General features: G+C 41.1%; 1 protein-coding gene across 2 annotated transcripts in view; it reads left to right on the plus strand.

The window, feature by feature from the left end:
• Positions 1 to 2,058: 2,058 nt before the first annotated feature.
• LOC135200997 (syntaxin-6-like) overlaps positions 2,059 to 23,853 on the plus strand; it is a 171,934-nt gene continuing 150,139 nt past the window's right edge. For both annotated transcript variants that reach the window (XM_064229803.1, XM_064229804.1), the window contains exon 1: positions 2,059 to 2,198. In XM_064229803.1, the coding sequence (XP_064085873.1) occupies positions 2,164 to 2,198 (35 nt within the window). In that variant the 5' untranslated portion in view covers positions 2,059 to 2,163. The remainder of the gene's footprint in view (positions 2,199 to 23,853) is intronic.

Below are 23,853 nucleotides of genomic sequence, written 5' to 3' on the forward strand. Positions count from 1 at the left end.
AAAAATTATGTTCACTGCAAATCAAAAGAGCAATAACTAATTAAGAAGAGATTATGTACTAAGCAGAAATCGTCGGATAAAATCACTGAGCACAGAGAGAGAGGAGAGAGAGAGAGGAGAGACGAGAGAGAGAGAGAGAGGAGAGAGAGAGAGAGATTGGGAGAGAAGAAGAGAGAGAGAGAGAGAGAAATATTCAAAATAACAACAATGACGATGTACAAAAGACTGGAGAACCTACTGTTCATATCGTAGTCATATATGACAACTGGGCAAATTAGAAGACTGCAAATGAAAGAGGGTGAAGAGGTGTGGGTTAAAAGAGAGAATATATATATATATATATATATATATATATATATATCTATATATATTATATATATATATATATATATATATATATATATATATAAAATATATAATAAATTCAAGCTATTGAATTGGGGTGTTTTGGCTGTTGTGTTGTTGATTGTTTCTTGATATGAGGGACTCTAAAAAGGGAAGAGAAAGGTTGTTATTTGCTTGTCCGAGTATTTGAAAGTAACTGTATTGTATGTGATGATGGCAGGATATGGCATGGAGTCTAATGGTATTGGTATACTATTTTCTTTCTTGCTTAAAGTTGAACCTGTACGATGGCTGACACCTACATGAAAGTCGATAGGTATAAGTGGGCGCTTGCTACACACTATAAGTCCCAAAATTACGTTTAGGGCAATTAAACTTGTAAACTATACAGGTACTACACATCAACTCCGGGAGGTTGTCCTTAAAGCGAAACAGTCTTCTAATTATATGAGGGTTACTAAAAGTAAATCTGAAGTAAAATTAACATATGGATACAGACGGCCCAAGAGTAACAATAATTCACGTTTGATTCAAACGGAATTACTAGTGAAGGGTAGAGAAACATACGTTAACTTTTTGAGTACAGTGCAAACTATATAAAAAATAGTTTTTCCTTAAAAATAATTTCTAAAAATTCCTCAATTATTTTACTGAACAAGTTCAGGGAATAACAATTACTCTTGAAATTATAATACGTAAATATATAAGTAACACTTAAACATATTATTTTGAATGTTTGATTTGGTAAATTAAAAGGCGCAAAAGCAACGGAATGAAAAGTGTTTTGTTTCATATAAATTAATCATATATCTTCATTAGTATACAGACAGATATATAGAGATAGAAGTCTTCATACCAACTAATCTTTTCAACAAAACAAGAGATGGGTCTACATCCTTCTATTGTTAACAATAATAGTTTTGGTATTTATCATACCAACGTATATTCTATGATTACAATATTGTTACGTATATTATTTCAAAGTCCGGAGTTATTAAAAATGGAAAAAGGGCGTATGAAATATCTGATATTAAAACCATGGCAGGACGCGCATGCAAACATACTTGATGAATGTAATTGTAGTAGCTTTAACACCCTCTTTCATTCTCGCATTTTTGTAGGTTTGTTACCGTTCGTATTAAAAAGTTTTTTAGTTGTGTATTTTGGTATCTTTTATTTATCTTTAGTGTAATTTTCATAGGTTTTTTTTAGCTATTGTAATTCACGGAGTCGCATTTGTTTCAAGTCACATGTTTTCTTTTTTGAGTAGTTTTTTTATGGTAACGAAGTTTATAAAAAATTATTCTCGAGTGTGACATTTCTATGATTTTTGTATTTTACCAGCATAAGAAATATGTTTTGGTGTTTTGCCCGTATTTTAGGTTGAAAGTGGCTTAGAGTGTTAAAGCAGAAACGGTCCCAATGGAATTAAAAATGCTGACTATAGCACTTGTTTGGCCGTTCCTGAAATTGAATATGAAAAACTATGCGTTTTCTCTGGTAAATTATTTTAAGAGAACGGAAAACCTTTTAATCTTATGACAACTTTAAACTCTTCACTATATTGTACATATCTTATATTATAATAGTGTGAAGACAAAGATAAGCTTGATGAGTCTAAAAACCATTTTAAATTATAATAAAAAAAACATAAAATTTACAATGATAACAATAACCTTGTCTATCTTAAAAAGATCATGACAGAAGGTAATATTGGAACAGTGCAATGTTTACATTCTGTAATCTTGATAGTGTTTATCAGTAACCTATGTGATTGTTAGTGACAGTTATATTGTATTTTAACCTACATATGAGGACATGACGTTGGAAGATCCATTTTTTGTTGTGAAAGAGTAAGTAAATTTTACTGGTCTATTGTTTTTGTATATATCACATAATGATCGGGCTGAGCGTAGCTTGGACCCCAGGCTAGTTCTAGGTCTATCTCGTTGCTTGGGACAAAGCCATTCCTGATCCAGGTGTTGGTGTTATTTCACAAAAAGCCCTTTACGTAAATTTTTTATGTACCGTTTATTTTTACTGTATCAATTTGAACAGCAAACGTGAGGCCTATGCATATCACCACTAGGTATCCTAGCTACTAGGCTTAGTAAGGTATCGCAATGAAGTTACCAACAGAGGCCTAGCTATGCCTACTGATAACATGAAGAAATCATTTTTGCTTATTGATATACCTAACCTATGTGTTTTTCAGTTAACGCTTTGTCTGGGTTTTGGTTAAGGTCGAGTATGTGCCTCCACCTGTCAGGTGTGTTTTTCAGCTATGCTTTTTCTGGGGTCAGGCTAAGAGTGATAAGGTAATGACGCTGTGCCCTAAGTCAAGTTAGCCTAGAGGTTTGCTAATGAGTAGGCCATTTATACACTGTGGTAACTCAGTTTTGCTTACACGTCAGGGTTTGTGAGCTAGAGTTTAAACATGATAAGGTCCCACTGGCAACATGATCTTACTGCCTCTTTGAGCTAGGGATTTGGGACCTGAGGTCCCCACATGTCTACTTGTCATTTCATAAGCAGTGATCACATGGTTTTTTGAGAGGTTGAAAGTTAGGTCGAAAGATGGCTTGGCTAGTGATCATATTTGTATATATGATTGGTAGCTGGAACATTTTGTAGTAGTAATTCTACAGAAAATCTCAGTGAGGCACTGTGTCCAATACTAACCCAATGGGGTGAATGTAAAGATAAACAACAGATGGTAAATTTCTCAAAGGACTCGCATGTACTATATTACATACATAATTTTCTTTATTGTTTAGGCTTGAGTGCTTCTGTAAAATTACTCATTTTATAACTATAAAGTCTTATCCTTTGTCCTTGAAGCTCATTAGCTACCTACCTTTAAACCTTAAAACTTTAAGAGCTGCAGTGTCATATATATTAATATTATTTCTCAGGGTTTGATTGTCACCTCTGTGTCCAAATCTAATGAATTAGTACTGTCATCTAGCTTTCCATCAAACTCTACTTTGTCTTATCCTTCATCTTCCTTCCGTAGGGGAAATCCCAGAATCACTTTTCATAAGATGCCCTGTAGGACTTTGAATGAACACCTGCTCAGGAAGGTGACAGTGTTTCTCAATCTCTAGGTGTTACTTATGTTGTAGGCAAGGCTAACACAGGCCTCAGTGAGTGTGCTCAATATTCTGGATTGACCTGTCCCTTCAGGACATGAGTATGCATGTTGGAGTCAGTGTGCTGAGATGGTCCCTGAACTGTGTATATATAGATGGGATTTGCACACAACAGGTCTCTACTGTATTGTATTAATGGGTACTGGACAGTCGTTTTGCCTCTGATTGTGCTGCACCTTGGTCTGCTCATGGTTTGTGATGGGCCCTAGGTTTCCACTTTCTTGTCTCTTGTGGCTTCTACTAGTTTTATGTTTGCCCGACATAGGGAGTTTTACAATAAATTTTATCAGCTTTGAACTGTATTCCGGACAAGGGTTATTCAAACCTGTGGAACCCCAGTAAGCTGAGTTGGAGCAGCATACTCAAGTCATTGGGCTCATTGCTGAGAGGCTTCCTTTTTCTACACCTAAACCTGATTTTGTGTTGAAGCTCACCATTATATTTAGGATGTTGTGGTCCCAGGTAGCCTGTGGTGTTTTTAGCCAAGTGAACTTTCTTGTCTCCAGGTTAGAAAGTTCTTGCTGTCCTGTAGATCAGTCACTCTCCTTCCAATTTTGCATATATGATAGAGGTTTCATAACCTTTGGGGAGGTTGCACACAAGTTTTTGTATCAGGAACAAACTGTTTAGTGATCTCACTGTTCTTTAGTTCTCCTGCTGTCCTTGTAGAGGTGGGTTCATTTCTCAACTTTGCCTCCTTTCCCAACTTAAAGTCTCAAGACATTTTGTCTTCTGGGGATTTTTGGAGATGGCAGGGTAGGAACTGTACATGGAAGTGCGACTAGGTTTTCTTCCCCAGGGATGTGTTGTGGTTGGTATGTATCCAGTGAGGGTTAGGATGTACATCTGGGATTGGTCAGAGTGGTGAGTGTCGCTCTAGGGGTGATATCTAGATACCTTTCGATACCATCTCTACAATTGGAGACAGGTATTGGGACATTGGTCCATAAACACTTGTATGGCAAAAATTTTATTGGAGATTTCTAGGTTCAGAGCTTACACCTGCCTATCTCTCAGTGCAACAGGTAGCTCTGGGTTCTTTCTTCTCTGTACTTGCATTAAGTTAAACATGGAAAAAGGCTTTTTTTCTGGAAGGCAACCTCAAATCATGTCTTTATCGCCATTTCACCTCTTAAGGAAGTAATCAACACAGGTTGATTTCTCCTTTCCCAGGTAAAATCTAGGACTTCTCATGTGTTCCCAGCCGAGCGATGATAACTGAAAATTGTTGTTAACTGGAAGATCACAATAATTATGGTAATAAATAGCTTTTATGGTGCCATAAGCACTGATAACCTGTTTTACCGGTATTGCTAAACTGCCTACCAAAACTGATAAACTTGCGAAAGCCGATAAACTACTTACCGCCGCTGAAAATCACTTAGCGGCACTGAAAATTTGGTTAACAACATTGCCAGCCAAGCGCTGTAACACCGAAACATCGTTTACCGATGCCGCTGGTAAGCTGAGACTGCCTGCAGTCTCCTGTGTGTTGGAGTTTTTAGCAGGATGAATTCATCTGCTCGGTATCAGAGGAGTTCTCTCATATTTGGACAATTGGTTTGTTCTCACCAATTTGTTACTGATGACATTGAGAGTGAAGACTTGTGTTTTATCTCTAACCTCAGAGCTTTGCCTAGCAAAGCAGTGAAATTAAGCGCACTCACAAATCTGGGAAGGGCTTTTACTTCTATATCTTTTTAAGCAATGAAAGAGAAGAGAGGTTGCTATTACTACAACAAAGCCCACATATGAGAAAGGGCTTGAAGCTCACCAACGCACTTTGTCACAGCAAGTGCTAAAATGAAGGTGTCTTCAGTGTTCTTAAGTGATGCCTTATCAAAAGACTCAAACTGAAGATCTGTTTACAGTCTGGAGGAATCTCTTCAAACTTGAAATCGTGAACGATATTCCAGTCAGCATGATGTACACCTGAATGCCACTGTTAAATAAGTGGTAATCCTTTTTATTTGTCCATTGACAGAAAAGAATGCTTTGCGTACCTGAGGTACTGTCATAACTTAAATCAGGATACCTAGTGAATGTGCTGGACATCACTGGACAAGCACCAAGCCCAAAGTACATATTGGTGTACGTATAGGAATGCACCTTCTTATATGAAGTGGTACTTGTTTTTAGTTTTGGATCAGTTATGGGCTTTCGACTCAGTCACAGGAGTCACTAGTACTCTATGAGATAGTCCGTTTTTCTCTAAGGATCCTTTGACAAGTCTCGCTATTAGGGCCTTACTCTTTGTTGTGGTCCAACATCTGGCAACAGTACATATCAGGCAGGAATGTTGAGAAACTTTTTTCCCCCCTCATTAAAAGCTTTGTAGTTTGCTTGGCAGAACATTGTCTTTGTGGCTGTACTAACTCAAGATCCTCATTCAGTGTGATAGTCAGCTTGAACAGTAGGTAAGATTCATTCTGAATAATTAAAATTTTCATTTTTATACATTCAACTTCCCTGCCAGATATATACTTAGCTATAGACTTCCGTCGTCTATAGCTAAGTATATATCTGTCAGGTAAGTATGTATAAAACTTTATTGTAACATGACAATATCATTTTAAAAATAATTATTTGGATGCTTACCTACTGTTAAAGTGGAAACCCACCCACCTCCCACCCACATCTTAGTGGGTGGTCATGAAGAATTCTGACAAAACTTAAAAAAATCTAATGCCATCTGGTGGGAAACAGGTGATTACAGAGACAGTCGTAGTGGGTAAGCCAAGTGTTATTTTGTTTTATTTTGAATGCTGATCCACCTAATGGTGTGGAGATATAAACTAACTTTAACAGTAGGTAAGTACTATCCAAATGATTAATTTTATCATGAAAATTTTCATTTTGTGGTTTATATGTCCAGTAATGTATGCTGGGAGCTTTCTCGGTAAAATTTTCTCATTATGTTATAATTGGTTTGAAATTTATGTAGCCAGCTTTGTAATTTATGTTAAGATTTTTATGCATGACACTTACCTGGCAGGTATATATATAGCTTATCCTCTTGACGCACTGGCAGAATTCAAAACTCGCGGCAACCGCTAGTACACTGGTAGTTCAGGTGATGGCCACCCCGCTCCCGTGGCGCTGGTACTTGGAACTATTCCCGTTTTCCTCAGATTTTCTCTGCCAGCCGAACCGGCACATCGTTGGTTCTCTGTTAGAATTTCCTGCTCGTTGACTGACTTTTGGATATTGGTATCGTATTCACGAAGTTAGAGTGGCAATCGCATTTTGTTTGGATCCTGGTTTAGTATGTCTGATTCAGGAAGTATGTTTAGAGTTTGTGTGAAAGAAGGGTGTAAGGTGAGACTGCCGAAATCATCGGTAGATCCACATACTATTTGTAAGAAGTGTCGGGAGTTTGTATGTACGTGGGACAATAGGTGCAATGAATGTCAGTGTCTGAATGAGAAAGAGTGGAAGGCTCTTATGAAGTATGTGGAGAGATTAGAAAAAGATCGGGTTAGAAGATCGGTATCTAGGAGTGAGAGATCGGGATCTTCGAGTAAGCCTTTGAATGAATCTTTGCATGTGTCTTCTCCAGCTCATTCACATGTAGAAGTAGCAACCTTCCCCACAGGTTTCTCTCCTGCTCCAGTTGCTGTATCTGAGGATACTACTGATCCACAAATCGTGAAAGTGTTCGCTGCCCTTGCGTCCATGGGAGATCAAATTAAGCGATTAACAGACAAAGTGGAAGTGTTTGGTGACAGTGTTGTGGAGGGGGCGCCTGATCGTCTCTCTCGTGCTCCTAGACCTAGACCTCTGTCAAGCTCCCAGACCCAAGGGAGAAGGCATGTCGACAGTCGAAGGGAGGCGAGAGGGGTTGACTCGCGATCAGTCGTCCCTTCATGGCAGTCCTGTTGTTGCGTCCCAGGCTGCTGCAGTACGCTATAGAAAAGGCGATTACTGGGAAGTGCCGTTATTCTTCGGATAGTTCGGCCCCCTCGGGAAGGAGTAGGCGTTTCGCGGTAGTATCTCGTCCTCTCAAGAGGTCATTTTTTCCCTCCTCATCACAGGATGAAAGGGATGTGGACCAAGAAGGATGGAGTAGCCCTGAGATTTTTTCATCGGAGGATGAAGAAATTATCCCTGTCAAAAGGAAGAGGATCTCTCGTAGCCCGGTGCGTCCTCGATCTCCTCAGCAGCAGGAGTCTCGTAAGGAAGCGGAGACGAAGGAGGTTCTGCGGGACATGCAGGAGAGATTGGCAGTGATTGTTCAATCATGGGAGAAGCCCGAACAACCTGCGGTTAGACGTAAGGACTCGTCTCTCCCGGTTAAGTCCTCCAAGAGGACGCAGGACGTGCAACGCGAGCCAGGACGCAGTGCGTCCCGTAAGGAGGACGAAGCAGGGCAGGACGCAGGACGCAAGAGGAAGAATGATGGACGCATGGTGGACGCATACGTTCAGGAGGACGCAGGACGCAGGCGGCAGCAAGGCAAAACTTTCTCTCGACAAGGAAGAGAGGAGTTTTATAAGGAGTCAGTGCCGCATTCGCTTGCTAAGCAAGCTCTGCATAAGGAGTTCTCATTGGAGAGTCATCAGGATCTTGGTTTTCAAGATATTTCTTCGCAGGAGGAAGAATTTGTGGAGAGTGCGGAAGAGGACAAGAAGACGGAAGCTCATTCTTCGGACTACAAGAGACTAACAGAGTGCCTTCTGTCTTTGTTTGAAGGAGATTTTCAACCTTCAGGTCCTCCATCGCCCTTGTCGCAATTTTCGAAGACGAAGACAGCCAAGAAATCGTCTTTTTTGAAGATGACTGTCTATTTCGGAAACCAAGAAAGCCCATTCAAACGCGTAGATGAGTGGTTGAAGGAGAAGAGGAGAGTCGGGGAAGACTTCGTTTGCATTTCCTCCGGCCAAGTTGGCTTCGAAAGTCTGTGTTTGGTATGACTACGGGGGAAAGTCTTGGCTGGGAGTTACCTGGCCTCCACCAGGGCGACTTTCCAACATAGTGGACAGTTCCCGTAGACATGCTTTACATTCAGCCAAAGTGTGGTGGACTTCTTCAGAGTTCGACCATTTACTCAAAGGGATCTATCGGACTTTTGAGGTGTTTAATTTTCTTGACTGGTCGTTGGGGGCCCTGGCTCGGACTTCGGAGATGGAAGATTCGTCAGTATCCGAGTTGTCGAGAAGTATCATGTCCTGTATGGATAAAGCCTTGAGAGATGGAGCTAATGAATTGGCTTCACTTTTTACAGCAGGCGTCTTGAAGAAAAGACATCTCTTGTGCTCGTTCGCTGCTAAAGGAGTGTCGAACGCGCAAAAGTCGGAGTTGATGTTTTCTCCTCTTTCAGGACAGCTCTTCCCTCAGGAGATCATTAAGGACATCTCTCTCTCCCTCACTCAAAAGGCTACTCAAGATCTTCTTACGTCGTCTGTAAGGAAGTATTTACCTTCTAATGTTATGAAGAAGACCCCGAAGGATACAAAGACATCACAGCAGCCCTTTCGGGGTAGGACTTTTTCCCGACCAGCATTTAGAGGGAAAAGAGTTCCAACCAAAAGAGGTTCCAAAACTTCAACCAAGCAATGAGTCAGAAGTCCTCCAGACTTGTGTGGGAGCCAGACTTTTAGACTTCTGGGAAGTCTGGCAAAGCAAAGGAGCGGACCCTTGGTCTGTAAAGGTAGCGAAGGAAGGGTACAAGATCCCCCTTTATCAAGAAACCACCTCTCGCTACAGCTCCGAGAGCCTAGGGCTCATTACATCGATTTAGAGAAGAGAGAGGCTCTTTGGCATCAGGTTGCCAACATGTTAGGAAAGGGGGCCATAGAACCAGTTATGGATCACGAATCCCCAGGGTTTTACAACCGTCTGTTTTTAGTACCGAAGTCATCAGGGGGTTGGAGGCCGGTACTGGACGTAAGCCAGCTAAACTTGTTCGTAGAAAAGACCAAGTTTACGATGGAGACGAACGATTCAGTACTGGCAGCGGTACGTCCAGGGGACTGGATGGTAACACTGGACCTTCAGGATGCGTACTTCCATATTCCAATTCACCCAAGGTCCAGGAAATATTTGAGATTCGTGATCCAGGAAAGGATTTATCAATTCAAAGCCCTTTGTTTCGGTCTGTGCACGGCTCCTCAAATCTTTACAAGAATGATGTCGAATGTGGCGAAGTGGCTTCATTTGTCAGGAGTCAGAGTCTCTCTCTACCTCGACGATTGGCTCATAAGAGCACAATCAAAACAGCAATGTCTGGAGGACACGAACATCACATTGGAGTTAACTCAGCAACTGGGTCTGATGGTAAACCTGAAAAAGTCACGGTTGATCCCCTCTCAGGAGCTAGTTTATTTGGGGATTCTGATATCCTCAGTGACTTTTCGGGCTTTTCCGTCACCCGAAAGGCAGACCATGTGCCGGCGGAAAGTGCAAGAATTCCTATTGAAAGACCAATGCTCAGCGAGAGAGTGGATGAGCCTGCTGGGGACACTCTCTTCGTTAGAGCGGTTCATTTCACTAGGGAGACTTCACATGAGGCCCTTACAGTTCTTTCTGAACGAAGTCTGGACAAGAAGATCGCAACCAGATTCCTTCCGGTTTCCAATTCCTTCAAAGATAAAGGAGGAATTAAAGTGGTGGCTAGTTCCGGAGAGGCTGTCAGAGGGTACGTCACTCCAGCAGAGGAACCCAGACCGGATATTATTTTCGACGCATCAGACGCAGGCTGGGGAGCGACGCTGGGCCCTCGGGAGGAGTCAGGCCTTTGGAACGAAGAAGAAAAGGCATGGCACATAAACAGGCAGGAAGGAACTGATGGCGATCTTCTTGGCTCTGAAAGCGTTCAGACCGTGGATCAGCGGCAAAGTGGTGCAGATCAACGCGGACAATACCACAGCTCTGGCATATATACGCAAACAAGGAGGAACCCACTCGTTGTCCCTCTGCAACCTGGCGAAGGAGATTCTTCTGTGGTCGCAGAGAGAAAACGTCACCCTGCTCACCAGGTTCATTCAAGGAGAGAAGAACGTCAGAGCGGATCTGTTGAGCAGGGACGGACAAGTGCTTTCCACGGAAGGGGTGGATGGTTGCATCTTCAAGTATGCCAGAGACTGGGTGGAAGCTCTGGGGCACCCCAGTAGTGGATCTGTTTCGCTACCGCAGCGACGAAGAGGTTACCGAACTATTGTTCTCCAATCCCGGACCCTCTTGCAGTCGCAGTCGATGCCTTCCTACTAGATTGGACGGGGCTAGATGCGTACGCGTTTCCCCCATTCAAGATTTTAGGAAAGGTAATGAAAAAATTCAGGGAAAGTCGAGGAACAAGGCTGACTCTGATAGCCCCATACTGGCCGGCCCAAACGTGGTTCACAGAGGTACTGGAATGGACAGTAGATTCTCCGAGAAGTCTACCTACGAGAGTAGATCTTCTCAGACAACCCCACTTCGACAGGTTCCACAAGAACACCCTCGCTCTGGGTCTGACTGCGTTCAGACTATCGAAAGACTTGTCAGAGCGAGGGGATTTTCTAGAGAAGCAGCGAAGGCAGTTGCAAGAGCAAGAAGGCCATCGACTATCAAAGTGTACCAGTCGAAGTGGGAGAACTTCCGTAAATGGTGTAAGAATCGGAAGATTTCTTCATCCAGTACCTCTGTGACACAAATTGCAGATTTCCTTCTATACCTGAAGAAGGAACTAGGATTGGCTAATCAGACAATTAAAGGCTATAAGTGTATGTTGTCTGCAGTGTTTTAGACACAGAGGTTTTAAACCTGTCCAACGACGCAGTATCTTAGCGATCTTCTCAGATCGTTCTATACAAAGAAGGATCGACGTTGCAGGACGCCTTCTTGGAATCTGGATGTCGTTCTCAAATTCTTGGAGACGGATAGGTTCGAACCTATGGGCAGTTCACCTTTGCGAGAGCTAACGAAGAAAACTATTTTCTTAGTAGCCTTAGCTACAGCTAAAAGGATTAGCGAGCTGCAAGCTATTGACAAGCAAGTAGGTTGGAAGCACAACAAAGCAGTTTGTTCTTTTCAACAGGAGTTCTTAGCAAAGAATGAGAATCCTTCGCATCCGTGGCCAAGGTCATTTGAGATTGAAGGACTGGCTGATCTAGTAGGTCAAGAACAAGAAAGGGTTCTGTGCCCAGTAAGAGCCTTGCGGTTTTACGTGGAAAGAACAAGAAGCATTAGGGGAACGTCATGTTCTCTGTGGTGCTCTGTTAAAGATCCTACTAGACCTATGTCTAAAAACGCAATGGCTTTCTTTGTAAGAGAAGTCATTAAAGAAGCTCATTTGCTTTGTCAGGAAGAATGCTTTGGTTTGATTAAAGTTAAAGCTCATGAGGTGAGAGCAGTAGCGACGTCCTTAGCATTCAGGAAAAATTTAGCCCTCAAGGACATTATAGACTCGACGTATTGGAGGACAAACTCTGTGTTTGCCTCTCATTACCTTAGAGACGTGAAGACAACTTTTGATAATTGTCAAACGTTAGGCCCGTATGTATCCTCAGGTACAGTACTGGGCAAAGGAGTTTCCACCCCATAACCTAATAACATGCTAGGTTTTATTTTAATTAGGTTATAGTGTTTTTTATGGTTGTCGAGGTTAATACCAGCTCAGTTTTTTGGTTAGTGGTGTTTATTATATGTGTGTGTGGTTCAGGTGACTAACTTTCCTAGCATGAATGCCCGTGGTAAATGAGGGCTAGGGTTCTCTGTCAGCAGATTGTCACGTCCAGTTGTCAGACCCTTGTTGTTAGCTTTCTCAACAACAGGTCACGTCCTAGTTGAGAGCTACTAAGGTTTAGCAGGCTAGAGGCAGGACCTACGAAGTCAGCTACCTTAGCAGGTAAGGAACTTAATACATAGTTCTAAAAATTTAGTTAATTTTTGAATTATGACGATGTTGCTGTCTATGACCCACCTCCAAATGTGTCAATCAGCTATATATATACCTGCCAGGTAAGTGTCATGCATAAAAATGATATTGTTATGATACAATAAAGTTTTATGCATACTTACCTGGCAGGTATATATAATTAAATTCCCACCCTCCTCCCCTCAGGAGACAGGGTTTTCAGATAAAATCTGAGGAAAACGGGAATAGTTCCAAGTACCAGCGCCACGGGAGCGGGGTGGCCATCACCTGAACTACCAGTGTACTAGCGGTTGCCGCGAGTTTTGAAATTCTGCCAGTGCGTCAAGAGGATAAGCTATATATATACCTGCCAGGTAAGTATGCATAAAACTTTATTGTATCATAACAATATCATTTTATTGGAGGAACATGAATTGAATACATTTTTCCATTTTTGTAACAATGTCTTGAAGTTGAATTAGTAGTAGTGCCTAGTAGAGTTAGTGATAGTGTAATCTTTGTGGTGTTTTTATCGAGCTTTACGTTTGTTTACCTAAGTAGTTATTTTTTGTTTACCTAAGTAGTTATTTTTTATCTTAATTTTCAATTTTGTTGTGTTTTTGTATTCCCTCCAGACTTGAGAAAACATCGTATTACAGATTCAGCATCCAAGAATCTCTCGTCTTCTAGGTTAGGGTTGGTAGGAAAATTTTGTGCTGACTTTCACTTGAGAAGATATTAAGGTATCATATCTTGCAGTTTTTTCATATTTTCAGTAAGGACTAACTCTACAACTGTCTGCCATTTAACTTGGCTTTTGAAGTATCCACTAATACCGGATGCAAGGCTCATTTCATTGCCCTTATTCATCTCTTGAATTTCTCTACATTGGTATCTTAAGTCATGACTGATCTTTAAATTTTAAAGGTTTGGCATTGCTTAACATTGTAATACTATGCTTCTGTGGCTTTGCATTCTATTTTTTTCACTAAAATAACACTGGCTTATTATGTATTTTTTCCATTAATTCCTCATAATATAAGGAAATTTTCTAACTGAAGCATCCTGTCTTAAGTTATTGATACTATCTGATTAAAGCACTGCATCTTAAGTAGTACAGTATATGAAACCATTAAAGTGGATGTAGATTATTGATTTTGGATGTGAATTTAATGACTTCTGTAAACTGTTTTTATGCTTATTAAAACAAATATGTATAGCTGTATATTTCACATAAGTGACTTACCAAACAATTACAAAGCTGTAAGCTTTTTTTATGTGGCAACCAAAAATTCAAATTATCCGGCAGTGGCAGCAGCGCTGCCATCGTTTCGTGTAGGTGATACAGGTCCTGCCCACTTTTGGGAATACCAGGTACTGCAGAGCTAACTATTGTCAATTCATTTTCTGCCGGCTATGGAGTAATATTGGTGGTTTTTGCAGTCAACTTTTTCATCGCTTCATCTTGTGATTTTTTTATCGTATTTGGTGAAGTACAATTTGTTGGTTTTTCTGGTGTAGTTGCTTCTTTAGCTTTCCCATTTAGCTAAATAAATTTTAGCTTTAGAATGCTGGGCTCTAGTTGTCTTCAGTTAAGGGGGCAAAAAATGCAAAGTCATGAAAAAATTCATGGAGCTTCATATGGCAATTGAGAATACGTATACGAAATATTTCGTCAAAATTCCTCTTACTTTTGTAGTTACAGGGTAATTAGTAAACATAACTCAATAAGCCTAAAACATTCATCCGTACAAGAAAATGCAATATTTCTTCAGTCGTAAATTTTGATAATTATTGGCAAAGAAATTGTGAGAAATGGCATCTGTAGAGATTCCGTGGCTCACAGAAGCGAGTATCTGTCTGGTAACTCTGGTTCAACCATGAATCAGTAGGAACACAGACTTCAAGTAGACTACACGTTTGAGTTTCACCTCGTGACATTTGCTTGTTTTTACGTGTTTATGTATGTTTCGGCAAGAAGTTCATCATGCCAATGAGGAAAAGACAAGGAAAACATCTCGCTAACATACAGACAAAGAAAAATCGCTCAGTCTTATTACAGAATATCGTAATATATCGCGTAGTTAGGGAAGAGAGAGGGGAGGGTTGCCTAGTAACGCCCCCTTCTTGCCTGACAGCACACATCACACTGTGCCCAAGGCTACGATCTTTGAGCAAAGAGATCTTCATTTATGATTAATAACATAGTTTTTTTTGGTTTTTAATACCCAAAATGGAAGATATGAAATTAAATTCATAATAATCATGATTTATTACATTGTCTTTGTAAAAAGAGTACACCTTCGAGTTTCACCTCTGACATTCTCTTGCATTTAAGTTTGTTTATCTTTGTTTTGGCAAGAATGTCATCATGCCAAAGAGGAAAATACAAGGAAAACATCTCGCTAACATACAGAAGAAAATTCGCTGTAATAAGCCGACTTAGTGAAGGGGAGAGAGGGGGTTACGTAGGAAGGAGTGCCCCATCTTGCCTCAAGCAGTGCCCCAGGCTACGATATATGAGCAAAGGGATCATCATTTATGATTAAATTATGATAAATAAAATATTTTTGGTTTATTAATACACAAAAAGAAAATATACATTCATAATAATCCTTATTTATTAACATTGTCTTTATTAGAAATACGAAGGAAAACTTTAAACGCCCGTATCTCAAAACTATACTTATTGACCTTCAAAATCTATCTCCTCACGTAGTTTTAAAGATATAACATTGGAATTTGGTATATAACTCAGAAAGACATTATAGAACAATCAAATAAAGCCCTTTTTTCCAATTTTGTTTCATCTTTTTTTTATAAATTTTTCTCGTGATTTATAGGGTTTATTTTTTTTACCATATTGAAAAATTCATATCTAGCAAAAAAATGACTTTTAGAAAAAAAAAACTCCATTTGATTGGAGGTCTACATCAGGTCTATATATGGTAGTAATCCCAGGTCTTAATATTAAATATCAAGGGAGGAGATAGAATTTGAAAAATGGTTATTTTCGGGATAAATTGCCCTGGCGTCACAAAACCAAAGGTCAGAGGCGAAAATCATATGCGGTTTGGAGATGTCCCAAGTCACCTTATTAAGTGGTATGAATGTCAAAGTCCTGTCGTTAAAAAACGGCATTAGCCGGCCGGGCCCCCTTAAGTTGCAAACAAGGATGGCCAAGCTATGTTATGATCTGCACTCCAAGTGAGTAAAGTGTAGGGGACAAATATGTAATAAAGACTAAACTTCCATTGAGAGTTAGGATTTAGATGAGCAAGGGTGGAAGACCTTTAAATCCCATTTAGAAAAGATGGAAAAAGATAAGAAAAGAAAAGCAGCTCTTAGAGCTGGGAGTAAGACTAGTGTAGAGACAACTCCTTTGCCTTTAGAGGCAAAGAAGCCTTCTCTTTCTTCCCCCACTTTTATCCAACATATCTCCTATTGATAGTCCTCCTACTTCATTGTCAATAACTCCAGTCCAGAAACCCATGTTTCCAATCCTAGCACCATTGCCAGCTTAGAGTCCAAAATGGGCAAGAAGTTCAAAATTTGGGCTAAATCTGTCATGGATTTAGGTTTGTCGTTTTGCATGGTTGTGGAAAAATCAAATGTTAGTGAAAAGATCAGTGTTATGTCCAAGGAGGTGGCTGTCCGTCCCCTGATTTCTCCTAGACAAAGGTGACTGTCAATGTGTCTATCTGATTGACAGCATACTGAAAGGGATCAGGGAGAGTTTTGGGATTAGCCAAGAAAGTAGAAGTGCTTATCAGCAAGCAGGCATAGAAGAGGTGACAGACAAGAACTCTCCAGGCTTTTACAAAAGACTTTTTGTAGTCCCCAGACATTGGGGGTGCTGGAGACCCATACCAGATGTAAGCGCCTTGAATCTCTATGTTCAGAAGACAAAATTTCTATTGGAAAAGCAGTCGTCTGTGATGTCTGCCCTCCAACCGGGCGACTGGATGGTGTCTCTTGACATGTAGGATGCCTATTTTCATGTCCCCATTCATCAAGAATCGAAGAGATTCCTGAGATTCGTCTTCAAAGGGAGAGTTTTTCAATTCAGAGCCCTCTGCTTCGGACTAACAATGGCTCCCCAAGTATTTACCCATATTCTTGCTCCCCTGGGAAAATGGCTACATCTGATGGGATCAATGCAGCCTTTTATTGGGACGATTGGCTCCCGAGATCCAAGTCCAGTTGTCAGTGTGTGAAGGACTTAGAAAGGACGTTAAATCTGACTCAACAATTCGGAATCCAAATTAATCTCACGAAGTTCCCAATTGTCTCCGATCAGAGGATTCCCTATTTAGGGATAGTTTCTGGACTCTAGCTTTTCGGGCTTTTCTCTCCCTGAAGAGGATAGTTGTGTTTGATACCAGTACAACAATTTGTAGTTTGCCTCTTATGCTCAGCTCTAACTGGATGAGCCTCCTTGGAACCCTTGCATCAGTGGAGAGTTTCTTAACCTTAGGCTGTCTCCACATGAGATCTCTCCAATTCTTCCTAAAATTGGAATCAGAAGACACAACCAGACTTGTTAGTTTTTCCTTTAACGAAAGAGATCAAGTCAGATCTTCGTTGATGGCTGTCAACGGAGAGACTTCAGGAGGGACTTTCGCTAGTCACGTTGAACCCCAACCTAGAGTTCTTCTCAGATGCATTGGACAGGGGATAAGGAGCTCTGGTAGGAGACAGGAGAGTCTCAGGTTTTTGGACGGAGCAAGAGAAGACCCTAAACTAAATGAAAGAGTTGAAGGCAATTCTTCTGGGTTTACAGGCGTTTGCTCCTCTAGTCGCTGGAAGAAAGAGCGATTTATGCAGACAACACCACGGCGTTATCGTATGTCCAAAAACAATGAAGGACACATACTCTCTCTCAAGAGAGTAGCGGAAGACCTCCTTCTCTGGGTGAACGAGCACAAGATCACACTTTTTCTGAGGTTCTTTCAAGGAAGAATGAATGTCTTGGCAGACGAGAAGTCATTAACAAGTTACAGTTGCATCAAAATGTGTCGATGACTCTTAACGGCCCCGTTCTGGCCCAGGAAATAACGGTTCCCTGACCTCCTGAAGCTCCTAGTGAACTTCCCTAGGCTCCTACCACATGGTCCTTGTCTTCTCAAACAACCCCACTTTGACCGATATCACCAAGGGTTGTCCGCTCTAGTCCTGACAGGATTCAGATTGTCAGGAGCTTTGTCAGAGCGAAAGGTTTTTCTCAGAGAGTGGCAGAACCTATTGCGAGTTGTAGAAGCTCTTCTTCCAAGCTCTTGCAGTCGAAGTAGAGAATTTTTAGGATGTGGTGCAGACAACATCACATCTCTTCTTCTAAGACCTTTATAACAGAAATCACAGATTTCCTGTTATTTCTGAGGGACTCAAGAAAGCTATCCACCTCTACCATTAAAGGTTATAGGTCTATGATTTCTTAAGTTTTTAAACATGGAGACCTCGACGTCTTGAACAATCAGGATATTAGTGATCTTACTGAATCTTTTGATTCCTCAAAAGTAGTGAAGCCTGGGGAAGTGGATTGGAACTTGAATGTAGTATTAAGATGGATTTCAGTCCTCAGTTCGAGCCTCTAAATCCTTCGTCCTAAGGGGATCTAAAGAAAAAGATTGTTTTTAGTCTCCTTATCTACTGCGGCAAAATGCAGGCTGATCAATAAAGAGGTTGGGTTCTCTCAGAGTAATGCAGTATGTTCTTATGTTAAAGAATTCCTAGCGAAGAACGAGGATCCATTGAATCCATGGCCTCGCTCTTTTGTGAAGAAGACCTTAACGGACATAGTGGAAGCAGAAGAGGAGGAACGTACAGTAGTACCTCGAGATACGAAAGGCTCAACTTACGAAAAACTCAAGAGATACGAAAGCCAATACGAAAAAATTTAACGGCTCTACATATGAAAAGTTTTCAAGATACGAAAGTTTTCTGAAAGTCTGAGATTCGCCCGGATAACAATTTTGAAAATCGCGCCACGTGCTGCCATCTTAGTACTAGTAGACTCACCACCATCCTCCTGCTCTCCCATTGGTTCCTGATGCTAGTCGCCAGCCATGAAATCCTTCTCTCCTATTGGCCAGCGTCCCTCCCATCATGCATCTACTATGTACAGTGGTGGCGTGGCTCGGCCACTCGGTACCAGCATTGTTAAGTATAGTCGGCACGCGGTATCTTTTCGGGATCGTCAGTGTGTACGTATTTAAAAAAAAAGTGACCAAGATCTCTCACATGGGATAAGTGATCAAGTCTATCTCATGGGATAACTGGAAACTTTGCAAGGTTGGTAGAATCTACACTCCCTGCTGAACAGAGGGTGTAGACCAATCATTTACAACATGCATACCAGTAGTACGTATAATCAAGGCACTTCAGTTTATGTTGAAGGTCAGCAGCCGAACATTCAGTACCCAAATCAGTTGCAGAGAGAGCATTTGGTTGAATAGGGTTTTGATGGACACCAGGGCCAACAGATTCATGAGGTGCAAAAATAGAAAGTTGAAATTCTGTAAAAAAAAAAAAAAAAAAAAAAACCTACGTAAAGTAAAAAAAGTAAAAAAAAAAGTTAAAAATAAAAAAATAAGAAAAAAATGGCAGAAATTAAAGCAGCTTTTCATAAAGTGCAATCATTTGTAGAAGACACCCCCCGAAAAGGCTCACACAGGAACATTGTGAAAAGTAGGCAGAAGCAATCTTCCTTGGATAGTTACGTATGTAGTACGTACGTATATTTTTTAAAGTGTACGTACGTACATATGTACAAAAAAAAAGGCAGAAATTAAAGCCGCTTTTCATAAAGTGCAATCATTTGTAGAAGACACCCCCCGAAAAGGCTCACACAGGAACATTGTGAAAAGTAGGCAGAAGCAATCTTCCTTGGATAGTTACGTATGTACGTAGCCTCACTCGAAAGGTAAGCTTCCACATTTTACGTTACAGTAATAATATTTCTTGTACACTAATATACACTTTATTTACAGGTTTTGCATTTTTATTCTTAATTTAGGTATTGAATGGTCCAAATTGTTGTAGTATTTCATTGTTTATAGGTCAATTTAGCTTTATTATGAAATTTACTGGGGTGTTTTGGAGGGCTTGGAACAGATTAGTCATTTTGCATGTAAAATGTGGTCCAAGATACGAAAACCTTATGATACGAAGGGCGCCTCGGAACGGATTAATTTCGTATCTCGAGGTACTACTGTACCTTATTTCCTGTCAGAGCCATTAGACTGGCTCTATCTGCTTAGGTAGATAGACGTTAAGAGGAAGCTTGAATCGACTCTGGTGTTCGGTGAGACCCATCCCGTCCTCTCTTTAAGAACACGATTTTGTTCTTTCTGAGGAGCATGATTTTGGAGGCTCATGCCGAAGTACAAAATCAAGCTCTTAAGGTATTGTGAAAGAGAAGGGGCATAAAATTCGCACAGTGGTGACTTTCTCTAGTATTTGGACATAATATGTCTCTAGCCTCCATCCTATAAATGACGTTCTGCAGGTCAAAATTGACTTTTTTATCACATTACCTGAAGGATATAGAGTGTGTTTGAAAATTGTTATAGGTTGGGACCGTTGTTTATAGCTGGTATGGTGTTGGGAGAGGATGCATAGGGAACCTCTTTTCCTCTACTATCTCCTCACTTGTATTTTTTAAGGTTGTTGAGTTATTGGAAAGGCTGGGGGTACAATGTACCCAGAGTACCCTCCAGTGTATTATGGTCAGGGTTGTGGTTATCATTGTTTTTTAGTGTAGGTGATGGTTCTGTGGATCGGTTGTCTAGTCTTTGCTCAGGGCAAGGGCAAAATTTTGATTTTTGTTAACCATCGGTGAACCTCCATGGTTACAAATTCCACCATTAGTAGGGATGATCCTGGCCATTACTGCCACGTCTTCTACAGGTGATGAGAGCGCCGACAAGAGGCAGTACCCACCTGCAGCTGTTCTCTCACAAGGTAAGGTACTGCAAACATTAGATAATGTGAACATATTATTGTTGTCTTTATCATAGCTGTCCATTTACCCACCTTCCTGGTAATGTGGAGCCAGCTTTGTAATTGTTTGGTAAGTCACTTGTGTGAAAATGATATTTTTATAATAAAATAAGGTTTCACATATAGTTACCAAACAATTACATAATCAGAGCCCTCCCTCCTCCCCACAGATGGATGTTGCAGCTTAATGAATTGACAATAGTCAGCTCAGCAGTACTACCTGGTATTCCCAAAAGTGGCCGGGACCTGTATCACCTACATGAACGATGGCAGTGCTGCCGCTGCCATATAATTTGAATTTTCAACTGCCAGGTAAGAAAGCTTACAGCTTTGTAATTGTTTGGTAAGCATATGTGAAACCATATTTTATTATGAAAATATAATTTTTAAGTGTATGATACATTGAATTTTGTTCATGAAGCTTACCTGTCAGATATATATATACGTAGCTGTATTCTCCAAAGTCCGACAGAATTTCAAAACTTACGACACACGCAGTGGTCGGCCAGGTGGTTAGTACCCATTCCCGCCGCTGGGAGGCGGGTATCAGGAACCATTCCCATTTTCTATTCAGATTTTCTCTGTCGCGGTAGTGTCAACAACTGTTTTCAGTACCTCCGTCTTAGGATTTTGTAAATTTTGTGATAGCGAGGTGCCAGGCATCTGGAGAGGGAAACAGATGTCCTGGCACATAATCTCAAAGAATTGGAAGCAATGAGGTTGGCTCTCCAGTTCTTCTAAGAACGAGTTGTTGACCGAGTGGTCCAGATCAACTCTGACAATTCCACAGCTCTCGTATATCGTAAGAAGTATCAAGAAACACTCTCTCGGTCCCTGTTCGAGTTAACGAGAGAGAGCCTGTGGTGAGAACAGGCACGGAACGTAACGATCCTCAAGAGGTTCGTTACAGGATTGCAGAACGTCCGTGCGGATCTTCTCGATTGACGGTAGCAATTACTGACGTCCGAGTGGACTCTTCACTTAGAAGTATGTCGAGAGTTGTGGAGACTTTAGGGGCGTCCTTTGATAGATCTCTTCGCAATGTTGAAGACGAAGAGGCTTCCTCTAGACTGCTCCCCTTTTTTCACGATCCGGGAGCGGTAACAATAGACGCCATCCTATGGGTTTGGACGGGGATGGATGTTTAGTTTCTTTTCCCCTATTCAGACTCTTAGGAGTAAGTAATAAGAGAATTTGCGGCGTCAGAGGGAGCAAGGATGACGCTGATCGCCCCATGTTGGCCGTTGAGCGACTGGGTCACAGAGGTCATGTCCTTCCTAGTGCACTTTCCAAGGACCCTTTCCGAGAAAGTCGATCTTCTCTTACAGCCCCACTTCGAGAGGTACTACAAAACTTCTCCGCTCTTAGTCTGACTGCGTTCAGACTATCGAGAAGTTGACCAGAGCGGGAGGCTTTTCAAATCAGTGGCAAGTACAATTGCCAAGGCTAGAAGAGCCTCCTTTCTTGCAGTGTACCAAGCGGAGTGGGCCGTTTTCTGGAGATTGTGCAGGAAGAATGGCTGTTCCTCCACCTCGACATCTGTGAATTAGATTGCCGTCTTCTCTTTCCGTCTGAGGAATGTGGATAAGCTGGCATTCTCGACTATTAGAGGATACAGAAGTACGTATGTTGTCGACGGTCTTTGGACTCAGAGGTTTGGATCTGTCGAACAAAGCCCTTCACGATATTTGAGGTCTTTTGAAATCTCGAAACTGTCTAAATCGAAGCTTCCGACATGGAACTTAGACTTAGTCTGGAAGTTCCTGATGTCGAAGCCTTTCGAATCTCTCCTTTCTGCAAACTTGAAGCACGTGACCAGAAAGGCTAATCTTTCTAACCGCTCTAGCTATGGCAAAGAGGGTTAGTGAGGTTTAAGCCATCAGCAGACATATTGGCTTTAGAGACATAATGCGGTGTGTTCTCTAAGCCCTTCGTTCTTGGCTAAGAATGAAAACCAGTCTAACCCTTGGCCCAGAAACTTGGATATCAAGGGGATGACACAAATTATTGGGCAAGAGCCAGAGAGAGTCCTGTGCCCTGTCAGGGCTCTCAAGTTTTATCTAGATAAGACTAAAGGAAGTCGAGGTCCTTCGGACATTCTGCGGTGTTCCGTAAAAAGACCAGACTTGCCCATGTCAAAGAACGCCCTGGCGTTCTTTTTAAAGAGCTCTTACAAAGAGGCTCATTCGTCATGTTTGGACAAGGATTTGAAATCTTTTAAACTGAATGCTCACGAGGTGAGGGCGCGGCCTCGGAGGCATTTCAAATAGAGCATGGAATAGTAACATCCTGAGTGCCGCGTTTTAGCGAAGCAACTCTGTGTTCGCTTCACACTACCTGCGAGATGTGAAGACGACATATGAGATCTGCTGCTCGCTAGGACCATACGTGTCCGCTGACACAATCTTGGGGGCAAGAAGTACCACTCTTCCTATCCTGTAGGAAATGGTTAGGAAGAGCTGTTAATTATAGTTGTTGGGTCGGCCGCCAGTGGCGGACTTCTCAATTCTTAGCTTTAGTTAAACATCCTTAACTTTGGCTAGGTTGGTCAGGTGGTGATATATATTTTACTTCTTAGCCCTCATAGTATGGTCAATATGGTCTAGTCACATTGTGGTCACGCTCCCGTTGACAGATCATCTAGAACTCACCAGCTATACAGGTCACTACCTTGCTGGAGAGACTAGTAAAGCAAAAGCCGACTTGGGTGACAGTAATCACAAAGTCAGCTATGCTAACAGGTATGGAACCAAGATGTCAATCATCTGCATGTATATGTTTCCTAAAATCCTATTCTGTCTCTCCCTACCTCCAAAGGTGGGATTCAGCTATATATATATCTGACAGGTAAGCTTCATGAACAAAACGATATTGTTATGATACAATAAAGTTTGTTCATACTTACCTGGCAGATACGTATATATAATCAAAGTGCCCACCCACCTCCCCTCAGGAGACAGTGGTAATAGAAAATCTGAATAGAAAGTGGGAATGGTTCCTGACACCCGCCTCCCAGCGGCGGGAATGGGTACTAACCACCTGGCCGACCACTGTGTGTGTTGTAAGTTTTGAAATTCTGTCGGACTTCGGAGAATACAGCTATATATATATCTGCCAGGTAAGTATGAACAAACTTTATTGTATCATAACAATATCATGTTTAGAAAGTGTTTTCAGTGATAATGGTGCACTATGTGTCTGGGAAAAACAAAACAGTATTATCTGATTTGTGTGAAGACATATACTAGTAGGAATGTAAATTAGTGTATACAGCTGTGCTAAATGATATGACAAAAATTCAAGTCAGAAATATAAAGTTTCTTTGTCTTAATAGAAAGCTACAAGAGTGCAATTGGTAGCCTTTAATTAGTTTGTGAAATGTGTTTATCTGTTTTAATTTTAAATTTTATAACATTACGGTAAATTTTAAATTTTATAACATTACGGTACATGCTATTTGTTCCATGCTCATCAATTGTTAGAATCAGAGAATTGCATTATGCATACGTATTTGCAGCA

This window comes from Macrobrachium nipponense, chromosome 27 (assembly GCF_015104395.2).
Source record: "Macrobrachium nipponense isolate FS-2020 chromosome 27, ASM1510439v2, whole genome shotgun sequence".
In the NCBI taxonomy this organism is placed as follows: domain Eukaryota; kingdom Metazoa; phylum Arthropoda; class Malacostraca; order Decapoda; family Palaemonidae; genus Macrobrachium; species Macrobrachium nipponense.